General features: G+C 46.4%; 1 protein-coding gene across 2 annotated transcripts in view; it reads left to right on the top strand.

Moving 5' to 3' along the window:
* The window catches only part of LOC138497215 (uncharacterized), a 1,137,079-nt gene that overhangs the window by 605,678 nt on the left and 513,895 nt on the right, over nucleotides 1-17,506 (top strand). For both annotated transcript variants that reach the window (XM_069620541.1, XM_069620540.1), the window contains exon 7: nucleotides 15,043-15,177. In XM_069620541.1, the coding sequence (XP_069476642.1) occupies nucleotides 15,043-15,177 (135 nt within the window). The remainder of the gene's footprint in view (nucleotides 1-15,042; nucleotides 15,178-17,506) is intronic.

Genomic DNA, 17,506 nt, shown 5'->3' with positions numbered 1-17,506 from the left:
TTTGATGAGTAATAAGTTATCTTTTTAGCTGGCTGAAATTGAGCAACCTCTTCTTCCTCTAGAGAACATTCAATATTGAGGTCACTTTGGGGAATCCCTAATTCTGGAACATGTATTACTACAATGGAACATATTTCTCCCCAATATTTAGGCAACTGGATGCATGCTCTGGATCCACAGGCCCAATATCGGTCCATCAGTACGGCAGTTCCTCCATTCATTCCTGGGGCCTCGATTGACAGCCAAAATCCTTTGTTTTCTCCAACCAGGACCAGGCCTTCATTCTTCAAGCATGTTACATTCTTTAGTGGTATTACAGATACTGGTCCTGCCTCATTGTCGACTCATGTTAGTAGCTTAGAGTACTTGGCCCATGATTCTAGGCATCTGTCATTCACTATTTGCACTATGCTTACTGGTTTCTTCTTCAATAAGTGTGCAGGACAAGATAATAGTCCTTCCTCCCATCCAGTAATGGTGGCAACCAATCCATACACCAATAGCTGAGGTCTCTCCCAGCAACCTGGTTCTCCTAATCTTTCAGTCATATCGGAGCAGTCCATCCTCCTCATCTCAACAACCTTTATTTGTTCTCCAATCTGGGATGGATACATACGTTTATTGCTCGTCCACCCCATTCCACTTTCCATCCTCCTTGTTTTCACATAAGTATCCTCGTATGGAAATATCCCTCTTGATGGCCATTGTAGAGTTGCCTATTTTCCTTCGAATTGCCCTCTGGTGGTACACGCTGCTAGATGACTGAGAGATTTTGCATCTTGTGCAAGCATTTCTTTTGTAATGAATGTCCTTGTCACATTCATGTCATACAGTGTTGGGGAACAGATGTAGTGGCTTTCATCTGACGTTCTCTCTCCTGCCTCCTTCATGTGATAATACCATAAGTTATTTTTTAAATGAGACGAATGATCAAGATATGTATTTATATCTACATGATCTTTCTCTACATTCCTTTTAAATCGAAAAAGGTATCTAGGAATATTATAAAAAATGCTGTTTGTGCTTTTATTGGGGACGATAATAAATGTTTCATTGTCACCCACCATCTCTGTGTTGTTCTTTACAATGTATCTAAATGCCATAATAATGAAGAAAACACAAACCATAATGCAGAATTATATAATTATTATTCCATGAAAACTCATCTTTTTGCCTTCAATTTAATATGTAACTGTTATTCTTTATATCAAAAACTGCAAGGTAATTGCTATAATTATTCTGAAAATATTGTGATTGTTCTTAGGATTCCTGAAAAATGTTACTATGTGCACTTGTCTTATTAGAGCTGGATAAGACTGTAATATGTGGGTAAAACAGCATACAAGAATGTGTGTAATGTTATTGTAATCGGTAAACTAAACGATGAAGTGTGCTTCTTTTCTTCTGGCTTTGGTACTTCAAAGCATGGTCTCTTTATCCATCTAAACAAGTTTCAGGATCACTGCAAGTCTATTTATTACTAATCCGATTTTAAAGATGTTGGTCCTCAGTTTAAAGTGTTTCAGTGCTCCTCATTTTCCTTATCTTTGCCCTTGGACATAGATGTCATGATTCATCAGGCTGGAGCCAGGCCACAATCCCCTAAATGGCCCTTAAAGGCCTCTCCATCCTACCAGAGACCCACTTGGAGTCAGACCTGGCGCCTGTGGCGCCAGGCTCACATATAGCTCTAAAGAATCACTTGGCATTGAACTTGTAATGTATTGTGGGCAAGATGGATGCCCCCACATAGCCCAGTTCCTTGAACTGAGTATGTGGTCTAGCCTTTTGGGTGTGGTTCATCCCAGGGATACCTGGGATACCTGGAAGCTATTTAAACCACGCCTGGCCCGAGAAACACGCTTTGCATTTCTCTGCACCTGCAGCTTGACACTCACTGTGCTCTGGTCGGTCTCCTGAAGGCCTTCACCTTTTCTCTGCATCCCGCGCATCTGCAAGAACAAGCACAGCACAGCATTAATATTATACTTACCTTGGGGAGCAGTCAGCTTCCATCCATCGCTCCTCCGGTCCTGTGGGCAGCTACGGCGGTGTCATCTCCATCTCGGCACGCCGCATCCTAAGGGAGGATAAATGAACGAAAGAAAAGACATTAGTAAGCATTCTTCATATCTTAGCTTACTCGAAAAACTGTAAGAAGAGTCAAACGCTTACCTGAACTCAAGCCGCCTGGGGTACCTTCCGCTCCGGAGCATCTCATCGACCTGCAAGGGGAAAAGACATTCCAAGTTAGCACGGAAAGCACAAGGAGGCGCCGCACATCGCGCTTACTCATCGCACCTTACCCTCTCAGCCGGTAGCCACGCTGGGGTATTGCAGCACATGAAAGTGACACAGAGACAAACATTGGTCAATACAAGGAAGAGCGGGCAGCATCGCGCTCTCACTCACCATAGTGCTCGGCTCCCCTCAGCAGCACAACGCCATCTCTGACCCCCTCCAAAACCTAAGGGAGGAGAGACACGTTACAGAAGAGACAAGAATCAAAAGGACAGTTCATAGAATCGTTCAACCTACCGATCGGGATGAAGTTACAGCAAGCCCAGTCCGTTGGGCCTGCGCCAGTGAAGCAACTAAGCAGCATAGAGCCCTCATCAGTCGAAGCACCCCTACACCGAAGGGCAGGACGGAGAGCGCACCACAAAAGAAAGCAAGGTGAGGAGTGGACAAAGGGGAAGGTTTGGGCCCCAAGGGAAGAGGGGGTCAAGCAAGCAGAGACAATAGAGTTAAACACTGGCAATCCTGTGTTTCAGGCCCAGTCTCCAATCAAACAGATTCCAGGGAAGGGTTCGAGGTCGTAGGAGGTCCAGACAGGCTGAGTGGCGTCCACGTGGATACCAGGTGAGCATTAAAATAGATTGAGTCTGCATGCGTGGAACTTCTTCTCTTGCTTCACCATCGGTAGCTGCAGGAGGGGTCTCCGTTTCTTCTTTAAATGGTTTGATATCGTGCAAGTACAGCCAGGCTCTTCTTCCTTTTTAATTTTGCAGCTTTGGGGCTAACCTAACTTATTCCATCCCATAGGGTCCTTCAAAGCGGGGCATTCTCAAAGTGCATACAAACTCTGTACCAGCACCTGGTCCCCCGGATATAGACTGGGTGGCTCTAGTAAATCATCTGAATCAATGGGTTGGCTGTCTTTGTCGTTTCTCTTGGATCCCTCCCTCCGGTTCTTGACCAGTTGAGATATGAAAGAAAGACTTGCAGTTGTAAGGTAATAATACATCTTGTCACGTAGTGCTGTTGCTACACTATGGGCATCAGTTTTTTCTTAGTTGGAAGAGCAAGGGGGTTCTCGTGAGGCGTCCAGTCACCAACTAATGAGGAGTTAGATGGGGATCTGAGCCAGGCTGATTTCTCAAGGCATATAGGGCAAAGGGTAGGCAATGTAGCCATCCCTTCTTTAAAGTAATCTTGATTTTTGCAATCCTCTCTTTTAGCAATCCATTTAATCTCTGACGCCATTCACCCCTGGGTGATAAGCGGAGAATAACCTTTGCTTAATGCCTAATAAAAGAACTATTTGTTCAAACAATTAATTTACAAAATGCGGTCCATTGTCAGAATGCAAAACCTTGCACACACTGCATCTTGGGAACCCATCACGCACAAGGAACTTTGCGGCACATGTGGCATCAGGGTATGTGCATGGACCTGCCTCGATCCACCTAGAAAAAGGCTATACCACGACTAGCATAGATCTGAAGCCATTGCACGTTTGCAGCATATCCACATTCTCACAAACTGGCTTGTCTGCCTCACTTGAAGATTCTGATGCAGAGTCTGATGATCCTTCTTCCCTTAGTTTGGAGGTGGACTTCTTCCTCGATGACCAGCGTCCTTCATAGAGGAATGGTTGGTTGCAAGAGAAAGCCACTATGCCCGACAACCCAAGAACTGTCAAGGCAAGAGAGCCACTTCCTGGCAACCGCCGATAAGGGGAAAAGTCAAAGGCTGCAAAAACCCCATGATGTCGTATAGCGTTCCGGATGATATCCTAGATCGATGGAATTCACTGGATGGTTAGTTGCAGGAAGGCAAAAAGCAACAGGAAAGGGGTTAGCAGAGTCGGAGAGTGTCAAGCGAGGGATACAGGAGCAGCAGGAAGCCAAAGGGGGAACAACTGACATAAGGTAGCAAGTTACAAGGCAAAGGAAAGCCAAGCAACACTAGTGTCTTACCCACAGGAGAAAACTGGAGGATTGCAACGCAAAGCGGCTTCCGATGTCTCTGTTGATAAGCGTAGTGGGGACGCTGTGGAGAAAAACCAACTAGAGCACTCTTGCACGTTGGGGTACAGCGTGGTGTGCTGTTCAATGGCTGCGCTTCCATAGATGCCAAAGCTTCTAGAACGGGCGAGGTATGACGCACATAATCTATATGTAGGTGCTGAAATGGGCCACTGGGTCTAGGAATGGCTCTGCTCACTGTTCGCAAAGTGTGCACTGCAGTACATTTCTGCTACATGAAGCAATTTACAATAAACTTTGCCACATGCTCTAACAAATTTGGTGAAAAGCAATCTTCTGCAATTGCAGCAGCAAGATTCTCTCGAATCATATGCACGGGGTAGTGGAGCTGCTCCAGCGCTCCCCTTAATAATGGTAGAGGCATAATTGGCTTCCATTGCTATCTTGCCTCCAAATTGACTCAGTGGGGGATAAAGAACACCCCCATTATCTCCATAAATCTTGCTCTTCTTGTGGAGCTTGACCTTGTATCTCAATTACCCGGAGAATAGACAGCGTGTTAAAGCCCTCCTTTACCAACATGCATTGTCCTGCCATCTGTTTAACACGCTTCCGTAGGAGATTACATTTGTCCTCTTTGAATGCTCTGTGCATTTTATGACTGCTTGAGTCAATGGGAGACTTGATGCTTCAATAAGCTTATCCAATAGGGCCGTATGTTGCACTGGAGTGCCGTCTGCGCGGAAGAAGCCCCTCCTTTTCTAGCATGACAGAAATCTTGTCAATACAGCCCTTTTTAATTCTTAATTGCGTACCACTTATACAGGCTATTTATGGTAGCACCTCCATACATCATGGAGCTCACTGGTGACTGCCTGGCTAGCAGCAGCTTGCAAATCCACTCTTTACTTTAGTAATTGACACAGTTTCTTGAAAGAATCAACTGGGAGGAGTCCTGGTCTGTTTAATTTTGTTAACACTCTCCTCTGTTAATGATTCTATCAAGATAATACTTTCTGAGTAATGTGAAAGGGAATTTGTGTTTTGTTCACTTTGTTCAACTGCCGGCATTTTGTAGGTTACAGTGTTATTAAAGCATCTTGAATCATGAGCATGCTTTTCACTTTGCTTTAGGATACAGGTAGTATTGTGTAAAATGAAGACAACGGCTGCATTTCTGCTTAGTTGGCTTTAATAGAGGCAGCAGAGTTGTAGCAGCATGGGCATTTCATACTTTGTTTTCTTTTCATCACAGAAGCACACCAATTGCATAGCTAGGCATGTGGTCTGAAGTTAACTCCCTTTCTGACCACCCACTGCAAGCAGGTATAATGGATACAGGCAGAAGCAGTGCTGTATATATTTTCAGTGGCACAGATTGTACCTGCACCTCTCAACAGGACTGCTATATATTCAGTCAAAGTAGCCTAATTTATCAACAGAGCTGCTATAGTCCGTACGCATGTTATCGCACAATGACAAAAGTTCACAGCAGGGTTGATTGCATCATGCCCACATGTCTTAGCAGGACTGCTATGTTTTGGGACAGTACCTGAATTTCCAAACAGAGCTGCTGTTAGAAAGCACTAACATGTGTTGGCATTTTCTGCAACAAGCTAAATTACAGAGCAAGAACAGTGTCTGAGCTCTTCCAACCAACCTCTGACGGTGTGAGACAATGGCATTGCTGTCATATACTTAATCCCTTCTACTCTGTCTTGCGCTTTTCAAAAATTCTTTTTCTACCATGTCCGATTACTGAGTCCCACTGCCAAAACACTAGCACATTTCAAAGTCTCATCATGAATCTCCTGACTGATGTACGATAGTCCAAACACGCTTAGAGCTTTTGAAAAGCCATTTATGTCAGGCAAGCCTTGCATGGAACTGCCAGTGCTGTAACCCCATGTACCTTTCAGTGTCAACAGATGGGGCAGATGGAGAGCAGGTGCAAGTGGATCTAGGTCACCTGGCCGAAGCACCACCCACCTTCTTAGCCCTGCCTCTTCCTTTCTGCTATTAACTCTTAGATCAAGGGCGTCTCTCGCCTGGGCGTCCGAAGCAAAGGACAGACGAAGAAAAGGGCAATTCCAAGGGCAGGCGAAGAAAAAGGCAATTCCAAGGGCAGACAAAGAAAAGATCAATTCCAAGGGCAGATGAAGAAAAGGGCAATTCCAAGGGCAGACGAAGAAAAGGGCAATTCCTGTTTCGGCCTGTTCGGACCAGGAGGACCCAGGACCCGAACCCCTGCGTAGACAGCAGGTAAGCATGCACCAATATGTGTTTACTCCCTCTGTCCCCACAGGCCATCTCTACCATCCGGCAACCCCAACTTCTCTGGTGCTGGGGTGAGGACAGATGCTCTTTGGCACAGCATGTTGTGCATTTGTAAAAGTTTTAGTCTCGCGCCGCAGCGTGTGTGCGCCTGCTCCCCCCTCCTTCCATCCCACCGCGCTGGCATTGGTTGGCAGGCCCTTTAAATCGGCAAACCAAGTCACCCTCTGCCGTGGCAGCCCCCTCGGCCAAGGACCAGAGGCTTTGCCCTTTCCTGCCTTGCCCCTCGCTTTCCTTGATCACTTACCCATACGTGCCCCTATATCCCTGCTTGCCACGGACGTGTCCTCGTCACCTCCATCATGGCATCGCTCGTGCTTCGCCTCCCTTACCTGTGTGGCCCCTCGCAATCTTCCATTGCATTGCCACTGCGCGTGCTGCGTGTCGCCTGACTTGCATGGTCCCTTTCAATCTCCCTCCCTGCCTCCTGCGCCACCTGACCTACATGGTCCCTTGCAATCCCTGATCGCATGTTTCCTCGCACTTCCACCCTGGTTCGCTCACAATGGAGCCTCCATGACTGCGTGGTCCCTCGCAACTCCCTGACTGTGTGTTCTTCGCAACTCCTTACTGCGCGTTCCTCGCACTTTCCATCCTTGGTTCGTCACATTGCGCCTCCCTGACCGTGTGGTCCCTCGCAACTCCCTATCACGTTTACCTCGCGCCTCCCCTTTCTTCTCCAGCCTCCTGCATCCACACGCGCCCTTTGCTCATCCTCATTGACTGCCCTGTCTTGCATTACATTGCTGTTTTCTGCTGCATTCTTCCATCTTCTAGGTTTATATTTGTGGACTGCTTTGTACTTTTGTATATTGTTCGGTGTTCTGCTGTGCTCCAACCTCCTCTAGGTTCTCTTTTTAATGACTGCTCTGTTCCTGATACCCTGGTAACCTGATTTGCTTACAGGACTGCCTTGTTTTCTGCATGCTCTTCCATCTGAGCTCTTGTCTACTAATCGCCCACTATTGTCCTGTCCCTTTCTGTCTCGTCTGCTTGCACCCCTCCGTGTGTCCTCCCCTAGTGTCTCCCCCACACTTTTCCCCTCCACCCCTCTTCCTCTCTCCACTCCCCCACCTACTCTATGGTGCTCTGTTTCTCTTATCTTTTTAAACTGCTTCTCCATTGACTATCCTGCTCTCCTCACCAAGTCTGGTAGGAAGAAGTTCAAAAAGGATATCCTGGTCTCCAACCCAGGCCTCACTATCGCTGACACCTCTACCAGTGCTTCCTCCAGACAGACCCTCGCCGGCATCCTCTTAGTCGTTCCCTCGCCAGCCCTATGGACTCTTCATATGGTCTCTGTGCTCTCTCCTTTCTCTTCTTCTCCCATTAATGGTGACAACCGGTGGGAGGCCCTTCTGGCCTCCTTCCACTCCTCGAAGGTCATCATTAATGTTTACCTGAATGGCACCGTCTTGGTCCAAGGCCCTCAGGCCAACCTTCTCCTCTCTGATAGACGCTTCCCACGCCTCATCAATTTTCTTTCTTCTCCTGTTGTCCCGTCTCTCACTTCTTCGGCTTCCTTGCCCCCCTCCCCTCTGCCTCCTCCTTGGCTACCTTGCCCTCTCCTTCCTCTTTTTTGTGCCCCCCCCAAGCTCCTTCACCTCCGCAGGGCGTACCTCTGATTTGTACCCCTCCCCAGAAGTCGTTCAAGGTTGGCAATCATCTCCATATTGCCACTCTCAACTCTCGGTCAGCTGTCAAACACTCCTCTAACTTCTGCTGCCGCCTGGAAGAACTTGATCTCGATGTCCACGGTCTCACCAAGACATGGTTCACGGCCAGCTCTGTCACAAGCTTTGACACTCTTCTTCCTGGTGGCTACAAGATCCTCTATGCGCCCAAATCCAACCGTACCGGTGGGGGTGCAGCCTTGATCTTCCTGGAGTGGATTCCTGCCTCAGTCATTTATGCAGGCCTACTCCTCTTTCGATTGCCTCGTCTGCAGTCTCTATCTCCTGGCCACTCTCTTACTGTGGCTACTATCTATCAGCCACCTGGTCAGATCACCTCCTTCTTCTCTGAGTGGGCGGACCTCTCCTCCTCCCTCCTGGCCTCGACTACTCAACTCCTCCTTCTTGGAGACTTTAACACTCACCTGGATGCTTCTTGTCCCTTCTCTGGACTCTTTCACGACTTCTGCGACTCTTATCTTTCTATTCTCCCCTCTGGCCCAACTGACTTTGCAGGGCACACACTGGATGTTCTGGTCTCCTCAGACCTCCCCTCTCTATCCCCCTCACCACTCCTCTCTCCTGGAGTGATCACTTTCTCATTTCCTCCCTTCTCTCCCTCTCTACCCGTCAGGCAATGCTAACTCCAGCACTGCCACCTACCTTATCGGTCATCCAACCCATGAAGCCTGTATCAGTTGAGGCTTTCGCCGCCACTTTCTCTCCCCCCTCCTCCTCCTCTGGCTGACTCAGATCCTGACACAGCCCTTTCCATGCTCCACTCTCTCATCTATCTCTGATGCTCTTGATGTTCTTGCCCCTGTCATGAGGATCTGCTTGAAGCCCAAAGCCAAGTGCAACTCCTGGTATGACTCTGCCCTCGTCACCCTTAAACGCAAGTGCAGGGTGGCTGGGAGGAAACGGCTAGCTTCTTGTGCATCCTCTGACAAACTGGCCTGCCATCTGCTCCAAAGGCAATACCGGCTCTCTGTGCGTACTACGAACAGAGCCCACATCCAAGCTTGTGTCTCGGCGACATCTAACAACTCGGCCAAAGTCTTTAAAATCTGCAAGGGGCTGGTCAATCCTGTGGCACTCTCTACCTCTCCTGTCCCCTCCCAGGCCCTGTGCACAGCCTTGATTTCTCATTTCATCTCTAAAACCCAGGACATCCTGTCCACCCTCTCGTCCTCTCCTCCTCTTCTATCTAATCTCTCCTCTACCTCCAGCCCCCCTGTGGCCACCTCTCCTCCCTCTTTTTCTTCCTTTCCTCTGTTCTCCCCTGACAAGTCTCGTCAAAACAGGTTCTTCCCTGTTCTTCCAAAACAATCAAGGACCACATTGACACCCTCGCTCCTGCCCTGGCTGACTTCTGCAACCACTCCTTTGCCACTGGAGCCCCCCCCTCCTCCGAAGCATTCTTTTGTGCACTCTCTTCCCAAAAAAAACCTCAGCCGCCCACTCCTGCCCGGCTAACTATCGCCCGATCTCCATCACTCCTTTCTTGGGCAAACTCCTGGAAAAGCTGTCCATCTCCCAACTTAATCTTCACACTGAATCTGTTGGTTGTCTACCAACTGCACCTTCTCAGAGGTATTCTTCCTTTCGAAGCTCACTGTCTCTAGAGTTCTGCTTCTCTCTAGGCTGGACTACTGCAGCAGCCCCTTTCTAAATATGCCTGCTTCTACTCTCTGCCCTCTGCAACTCATCCAGAACAGAACTGCAAGACTTGTCCTTGGCTACAAGCCCAGGGATCGTATCTCTTCAGCACTGAAATCTCTGCATTGGCTCCCAGTGCCTGTAAGGATTAGGTTCAAGACCCTCTCCATTATCCACAAGGCCTTCTGGAGCCTGGGTCCTCAACACCTCCATCTCTTTGTAAATACCTTCCTACTTGACCTCTTCGCTTCTACACTTCCAACTCCCTCAGGGTCAGTCGCTTCTCCAAGTAACTGGTGGTAGATCTTTCTTCGACTGGGGCCTCCTTCTGGACTAGCCTCCTTGCCTCTCTGAAACTTGAGGAGAACCATCTCTGGTTCCGGAAGCACCTCAAGACCTTCCTCTTTGCTGCCTTCTCTCTTCCTCTGCCCTGCTGATTTCCTGTCTGATACTGCACTGGTCACCTGGCGACCCTCTGATTTCGGGCCCAGGTCACTGCCCGCCCATTTGCACACCCGCACTGCCTCCCAGCAACCCTACAGTCCCCTACCTGCACTTTTGGACACCTGCTGTCTGCACTTACCCTTGCACCTGCCACCTACTGGCCGCACTTCTTGTTTTTGGTTTGATCCCATGTACAGCACTACCCCCTCCCCTTTCCCCTGGCACTTTCCCCTCCCACCTCCCCTGCACTTGCGCAATCTCAATGTCGCTTGGCCTAGTAAAATCGTTCTCTGTCCTCCCTCTTTTCCCCCTTCCTTGCCTCATCGTGCCTTGAAACACTTGTGGGCACGTTACAAATGCCATATATCATATTGTAACAGCCTGTTGGGAAAGGCAGCTCAGTGGGTCAATAACCCTGCTGCAGAGATTATTGTGTAACTTGTCAGTTCAAATCTTGTTAATAGGTGCGTTAACGAGTCTGCATCAGAGATATGCATTTAAGATGCAGGTAAGATTCAATTGTAACACAGTTGACTTAACTTTCGACATATCAAAAGGACTACTAAATGTTCCGTGATTCAGAACACACACATTTCATCCGGGATGCTCTACTTGTAATGGCTCATAACTCACAACTCTTCAGGGCTGCTATACTTGTAATGGCTCAGAAAACACATCTAATATGGACTCTTGTGCTTGTAATGGCATACAGTGTTGGTAAAGCATATGCATTCAAGCAAGTGCTGCATCTGGTCAGACAAACCTCTAACTCTATAATTCCCAGCCTATTTGCCAAAAGAAGGGTTGTGCACATCTAAAAAAGGAGTGCCCAATGGTAAAGCTGCACTAGATTTTTAAATAGAAACATTTTTCAGCTTTTTGAATATTTATTGGTGCTATGTTTAAAGACCAACAGAAAAACACGAGCGGAAGAGCAACTCTGAACCTAAGCAATACAGAAGAACAAAGGTGTGGTGGGGGGAGCGAGGGGGCGAAGGGACAGAGAACATACTAGACAATCCAAAACAGGAATTCGAGCAACAGGAAGAGAGAGCAATGAGCTACATCAAAGGGCAACAAAGAAAGTGAGAAGGGAAACAGAGTTAATAATAGGACAAACACACAATAGGAGTGAGGGATAGAAGCCATTTGGAGACAGTAAAATACAACAAATCAACAGCAGGTGGGGAGAGATGGAAATAGAAAGCAAGACTAGAGAAGGGCAGGCCAATAACGAGACAGTGCAGGAAAGATTATCAAAAGGTGTAGCAACCACAACTGAGAAAATGAAAAAAATGGATATAGCCATAGTAATGACCTGAGCGAGGAAGAGGAGTTCTATCATCCGATGCAGCAAGATATAGGAGGGCAAAGGCAACAATAGAATTTAGAGATGCAAGAGGCAGAGTGACAGAGAAACAGACCGCAAAATGTGTCATCACAACACTTAAGGGTGAGAGGCAGAGTGTCAGAAAGTGAGAGACGGGGGAAACAAAGTAGCAAAAGGAAGAAGAGATGGAGCAAAAACATGAAGAGGCTGTCAAGCAGGTAGTGCCTGGCAGCAACTGTAGGCCCGAGAGGCAGACAAAGTGATGCTGGTAGAGTGAGTGACCTGACGTAACTAGCTGCCATCTGTAGTAACTCTTAACAGAGTGTGTGCCCAAGTATCATGAAGATAAAGCGCAGTAGAATGCATCTACAAGGTTCTTGTGTAGGGAAAATGTTTCCACAGGTGCAATACTTTATTTAGAATCCCTTTGAAATACAGCTGTTTTGTCACTTATGTTTTCTAACAAAGTTTTAATTTTACGCACAGATTGGTTAGTTGTTGCACTTTGTACTCTCTTGCGAAGGAGGAAAATCATTTTTACTTGCTTGAAATTGGATTGACTCTCTCATTCTAAAAATTGGGTAGTAAAATACTCATTCCAAAATCCTGTCTGGAGCACTGCTGTCACTTCCTCATCTTCAAATCTGTGAGGCGCAGTGATAAGTGCTACTAATTCTGCAGCCTGTGCCGAGTAATGCGAAGGCAATCTCACGCTCGTCGCTACCTCAAATTCACCACCGCTGATCCAGTATGCCTTTCGCTTGTCGTTTGGACAATTTTTGAAGAACCATCAATAAAAACAACTCCCTCCCGCCCCCTCCTAAGAATATTTTCTCTAGCTAGCCTGGGGAATATTATAGTATTCGGTATACGTTGTGCAGTCCTGTACATAATCACCCTCCCCTATTGGTTCTGCTATGAACGTTGCTGGGTTTACTGTCTTGCATTTAACAATTTTAATTGCAGGGTTCAAGATGATTACCTTGTATCCTTATGCTCTTTGTGTGGTTAGTGTACTTTTGGGTTTCAAATAATGCATGCTCCACAAACAGTGTTACTGAACACCCCATTGTTATACTTGAAACTTTTTCAATCACAAATGCAGCAGCAGCTAAAGATTTCTCACAAGGGTAAGGTCTTTTCATAACTGGATCTAAAATCAGACTATAGAAAGCCAATCATTTATGTCCATGTCCTTTTTTTGTGTGAGGACTGCTGTCATAACTTTTTAATTTGAATGAGAAAATAGGTACAATTCTTCATGGTAATCTGAAATTCCTAATACGGGCTGTACTGATTGCTTTTTTTAATTCTTCAAATCCTTCGGTCACCTCACCTGTCCATGTTATTTTACCCTTGCCAGCTGTGCTTCTTTGAGTCCTTTTAAAAGTGGTTGAATATATGCACTGTAATCGAAAACCCAGGCCCTACAATAGTTACATAGGCCTACACATTTTGCATTTCCCTCACTATTTTAGATTCTGAGGTTTTCATTATCATTTCTGCTTTTTCAGGCGTCCCTTTCCTCTGTTCCTGAGAAATCAACTGTCCTATATACAAGACCTCTTCCTTATAATATTTTATGATATGATAGTTCATTTATATAGCACCTATACACAATGTGTTTCAAAGCGCTTCAAGGCAAGGTAGAGAACAAGGGAAAATACAATGACATTCTTACAGGCCATGAATAGTAGGGATGTGAAATTGACTATCGTACTCGGCCTGACGACATTTCAGATAGTGCAAGTGCTAAGACATAGATGAGGAAGGCAGGGGGAGAGTGGGAAGGAAATGGAAACAGACACACGACTACTGTACTAGGCCTGATAACATTTCTGGTAGAGCTTGGGTGGGGGGGGGTCATAAAGGGGAGGGGAGAGGAGACAGACGGGGTAGCTATCATTCTAGGTGGAGGGAAAATTCTGATAGAGTAAGTGCATAGAAGAAAGTAAGGCGAGGAGATGGGAAAAGGGAGAAAGGGAAAGGAGGAGAGAACCGAGTAATCTGCAAAAAGAGTGGAGAAGCAAGAGGGGAGAGCGAATACAATTGCAGAAGTCAGTAGTAACACATAATATTGCAAGCCAGGATACAAGATGAAGATGGGAACAGCATGATCAGGGCCACCATGAGTACAAGATGCAAAGGAAGTTCAGCATGAGATTTGAGAAAGGATGACGCACCATGAAACAATGTAGTCCATAAAAGTTAAGTCCAGCATTGGCCAGAAGATGGTGATGGTCAAACCAAAATGTATCGGGACAGACTCCTGCAGAAGTAGGCTGGAGGGTGAGGGCGAGGGGGAGCAGGGTAGAAGAATCGAGCAAAACAGGCAACACCTGTGTGTGAGAGCGGTGGGGGGCACAAGGGAACATCACAGGGGGAACCAGAGGGGATGGGGATGGTCCGTGGGGACAGAGGGAGTAAACACATGTTGGTGCATGCTTTCCTGCTGTCTGAGCAGGGGGGTCAGGCCCTGGGTCCTCCTGGTCTGAGCAGGTCCAAACAGGAATTGCCCTTTCTTTGTCTGCCCTTCGCTTCGGACGCCCGGGCGAGAGACGCCCTTGATCTAAGAGTTAAGAACAGGAAGGAAGAGGCAGGGCTACGAAGGTGGGTGGTGCTTAGGCCAGGTGACATAGATCCACTTAAACCTACTCCCCATCTGCAAAGGAAAAGAGGCTGGAGGGCTCATTAAGTATTCCTTTTAATAGACCCACCTCAGATGGACTTTTGGTCCATAAAATATTTGGCACTTTTTCTAAATCTTCCTGGGAAAATGAAGGTTTCTTTTTTACCAGCTCGATTATCTACTTTAATCCAATAAGTGAGACTTATGAAAAATACGAATTCATCGTCTGAGTAATCATCCCTAAACAGCTCCTCATCTGTCAAGCCTGTCAACTGGTATCCTTCACAGAGTTTCCTTCATGACATCACTCTGCCCTCATCAGATATCACCGATTGCTCCATAATGTGCAATGGAGCGTGCTGATATCCTTCCGCACGACATCCCTCCACTCTTTCAGTGCAAGGGTACATTTGGTATGGTTGTCTGAGTGCATATCATCTCTCGTACACTCAATGCGGTATAAAGACAACACATGGGGTCCCATTTAGAGCTTTTCTCCTGCTGTTCCAATATGACGGTGGTGAGGGGCGGGAGCTGGGGAGAAGACATCCGCCTGCTCATCTACACAATTTACATACCCCTTGCTTAAATTGTTTTCATCTTGCTGACTGGCCTCTCACTCCGCTGGATTTGCCAAACTCTGTATGTAGGTTGTTGGTGAATACTATGCATGCTGCAAGTGCGATTTTTAAAGTATGTGCACAATATTGTATGGTGAAATTGTCATATGTTCAGTTCTCAAAATTACTTCTTTGTTTTTAGTATTGGAATCGTGTGCAGCCCTCAAGAGTGCAGGAGTTCTGGAATCGGGGGTCTATACCATAGACCCAGATGGAACTCGCCATGGGGAAGATCCCTTTCCAGTCAAATGCGACATGCTGTCCGAAAAGGCAACAGGTAAAATACATGACATGTTCCCGACAAAGGTATGCGTATCTCCCAAGTTAAATTCTCGACATTGCTTTTGGAGTATTGAAATATGTTGTATAGATTTGTTTATTTCTGCTTGTTACACAACACAGCAATGGATGCAGGTAAGACGTGCAACTGCATTTTCTATTTAGGAGTTTTTAAATTAATGGTACCAGCAAAACTAGATGTAGAGTATTTAAGTGAATGTGGTAGAGGTCAGTTATTGCCAGTAAACCTGAGAGCCAGGCCAGAGTTGTAATTAGTTGCTACACCAATGGACCTCTCTGGGGTCCTTCTGGGGTGGACAGAGATTTTATCTACAGCCCATTGGACGTGTGGCTTTTTTTTAATATCGCGCTTCATGTCATATAGTGCCCCAGCGAGAAGAATCTAGACCATAGTCTGTGGAGGAGAAGGTAACAAGAAGGTAAGGTGGGTACAGGTTTAGACGAACAGAGACCATTTGGACAAAAACATGGAGGGATGAGGGCATGGATAATGCGTGTTGTCGTTTGGATGCCTGTTGAGTCAATGGATAGATCTAAGAGAGAGTACAGAATTAGAAGTGCCAGTTGTATTGTGTCTGTATTAGAAAGGGACTTTTTTCATGAAATCAGGCACTGAGGCAGAAGCTTGTAGTAGAAGTAGTGTAGTGTAGTGTAGGGTCTTGTGATGTCCCTAAGCTGAGCATTGGTGCATAGATGCTGATTTGTTGGAGCTTGCTAATTACTGACCTGAAAAAGATCATGGAATGCTAGTTCAGGGACTAACCAGCCCGGCTGCCAAATGTAGCAGAATCAAGAGTTGTTATGTAAACCGAAAATGTGCAATGAAACATTCAATATACGTAGAGAAGGGATGGGGTCGGATTCTGTCCGTCTGTATGCTGTGAATGGATGGCAATGTATCGTATTGATGACTCATTTAAACGAAGGTGCGGAAATGCCCCGACTGTACTGCATGATCCAGAGACACCCTTAATATGGTGACACTTAATGTCCTATGGTTACTCAGCATGGCAGAGCGAACAATATTGTGACACAATATATTGATCTATCGTAGCATTGGGTGAGAGCAAATGTAGCAAACCTAAGTAAGTGTGTTAAAGAAAGGGTAGTAAAATATAAAAAATATAGTAGTAAATTAATAAAATGTAGTAGCTGTGTTGAGCAGATCAGGAGAAAGCTTTCTCTATTTACTCGCGTATGAGGATGCAGAGAGTCCACCCCTATAATAGGTGACGTAAAAATACATTGCACAGTGTAAATATCCTACCAGAAAGAAAGTAGGTATGTTTGTACTGCCAAACTACATAGTCTGCAAAATTGGCCTAGTTACTGTTTGCACATATTACACATATATGTTGTGCTATGCGTCTAGTTTTCAAAAGAATACAGATGTGCACAGGAGCCTAAAGTTAACATGAGATGATGAAATAGAAAATATATTTATTTATTGTTTTTTTGTCCAGTGCTGGCCCTATCCAGAGGATCTCGGAGCACCTTACAAGTTACCAAATGTTTTCACGATGGGATAACACGATTAGGCTAGGCAAGTAGTAGCAGGGACGATGGAAGAGCGGGGTTATGTGTGGGGAAGCAGGTACGTTTTTAGGCTCTTTCTGAAAGTGGTGATGGAGGGTGAAGTGCAGATATGAAGAGGGAGGGTGTTCTATGCCCTGGGTGCCCAATGGGTAGATACTTGTTTTTGTCTGCATGTAAGTTTTCAAAGGGCAATGTGTAGGAGATGATAGCTTGCTTGTCTGGTGTTTGTGCATGGGATGGGTCTGAGTATGTCATGAAGGTAAGATGGGTTTTGTAGTTGATGGCTTTGAAAACAATGCAGAGTCCTCTGTAGGCAATTCTTCGGGGTTTGGGGAGCCAGGGGTGCTGGGCGAGAGTTGGGGTGATGTGTGAATTTTTGGGTAGGTGAAGGATGAGCCTGGCTGATGTGTTTTGTATGGCTTGCAGGGGGACAAAGGTGCTGCTGGGCAGTCCAGTGAGAAAAGTATTGCCACTGTCCAGTATGGAGTTAACTAATGCTTGGACTGCAGTGCAGAAGTCATCAGGAGGAAGGATGTGTCTGAACTTACCTAGGGGGTGTGCTTGTAGATTGTATGTTTTGGTGATAGCAGCTATATGGTGTGTGAAGGAAAGGTGGGGGCGTCAATGGTGAAGCCAAGAGATTTGACAGTTGTGAATATATGCAGGTTGTCGTTGGTGAGTTCTTTGATCCAGCGCGTGACTTTGGGTGGTGATTGTGGGGAGACAGCTTTTGAGGATGTGGAGTGGTTTGGGGGATGAGATTTGGAAGT

The sequence above is a fragment of the Ambystoma mexicanum genome, chromosome 5q (genome assembly GCF_040938575.1).
Source record: "Ambystoma mexicanum isolate Mex_15411 chromosome 5q, UKY_AmexF1_1, whole genome shotgun sequence".
Taxonomy (NCBI): domain Eukaryota; kingdom Metazoa; phylum Chordata; class Amphibia; order Caudata; family Ambystomatidae; genus Ambystoma; species Ambystoma mexicanum.
This window is presented reverse-complemented; position numbering and strand designations above follow the sequence as displayed.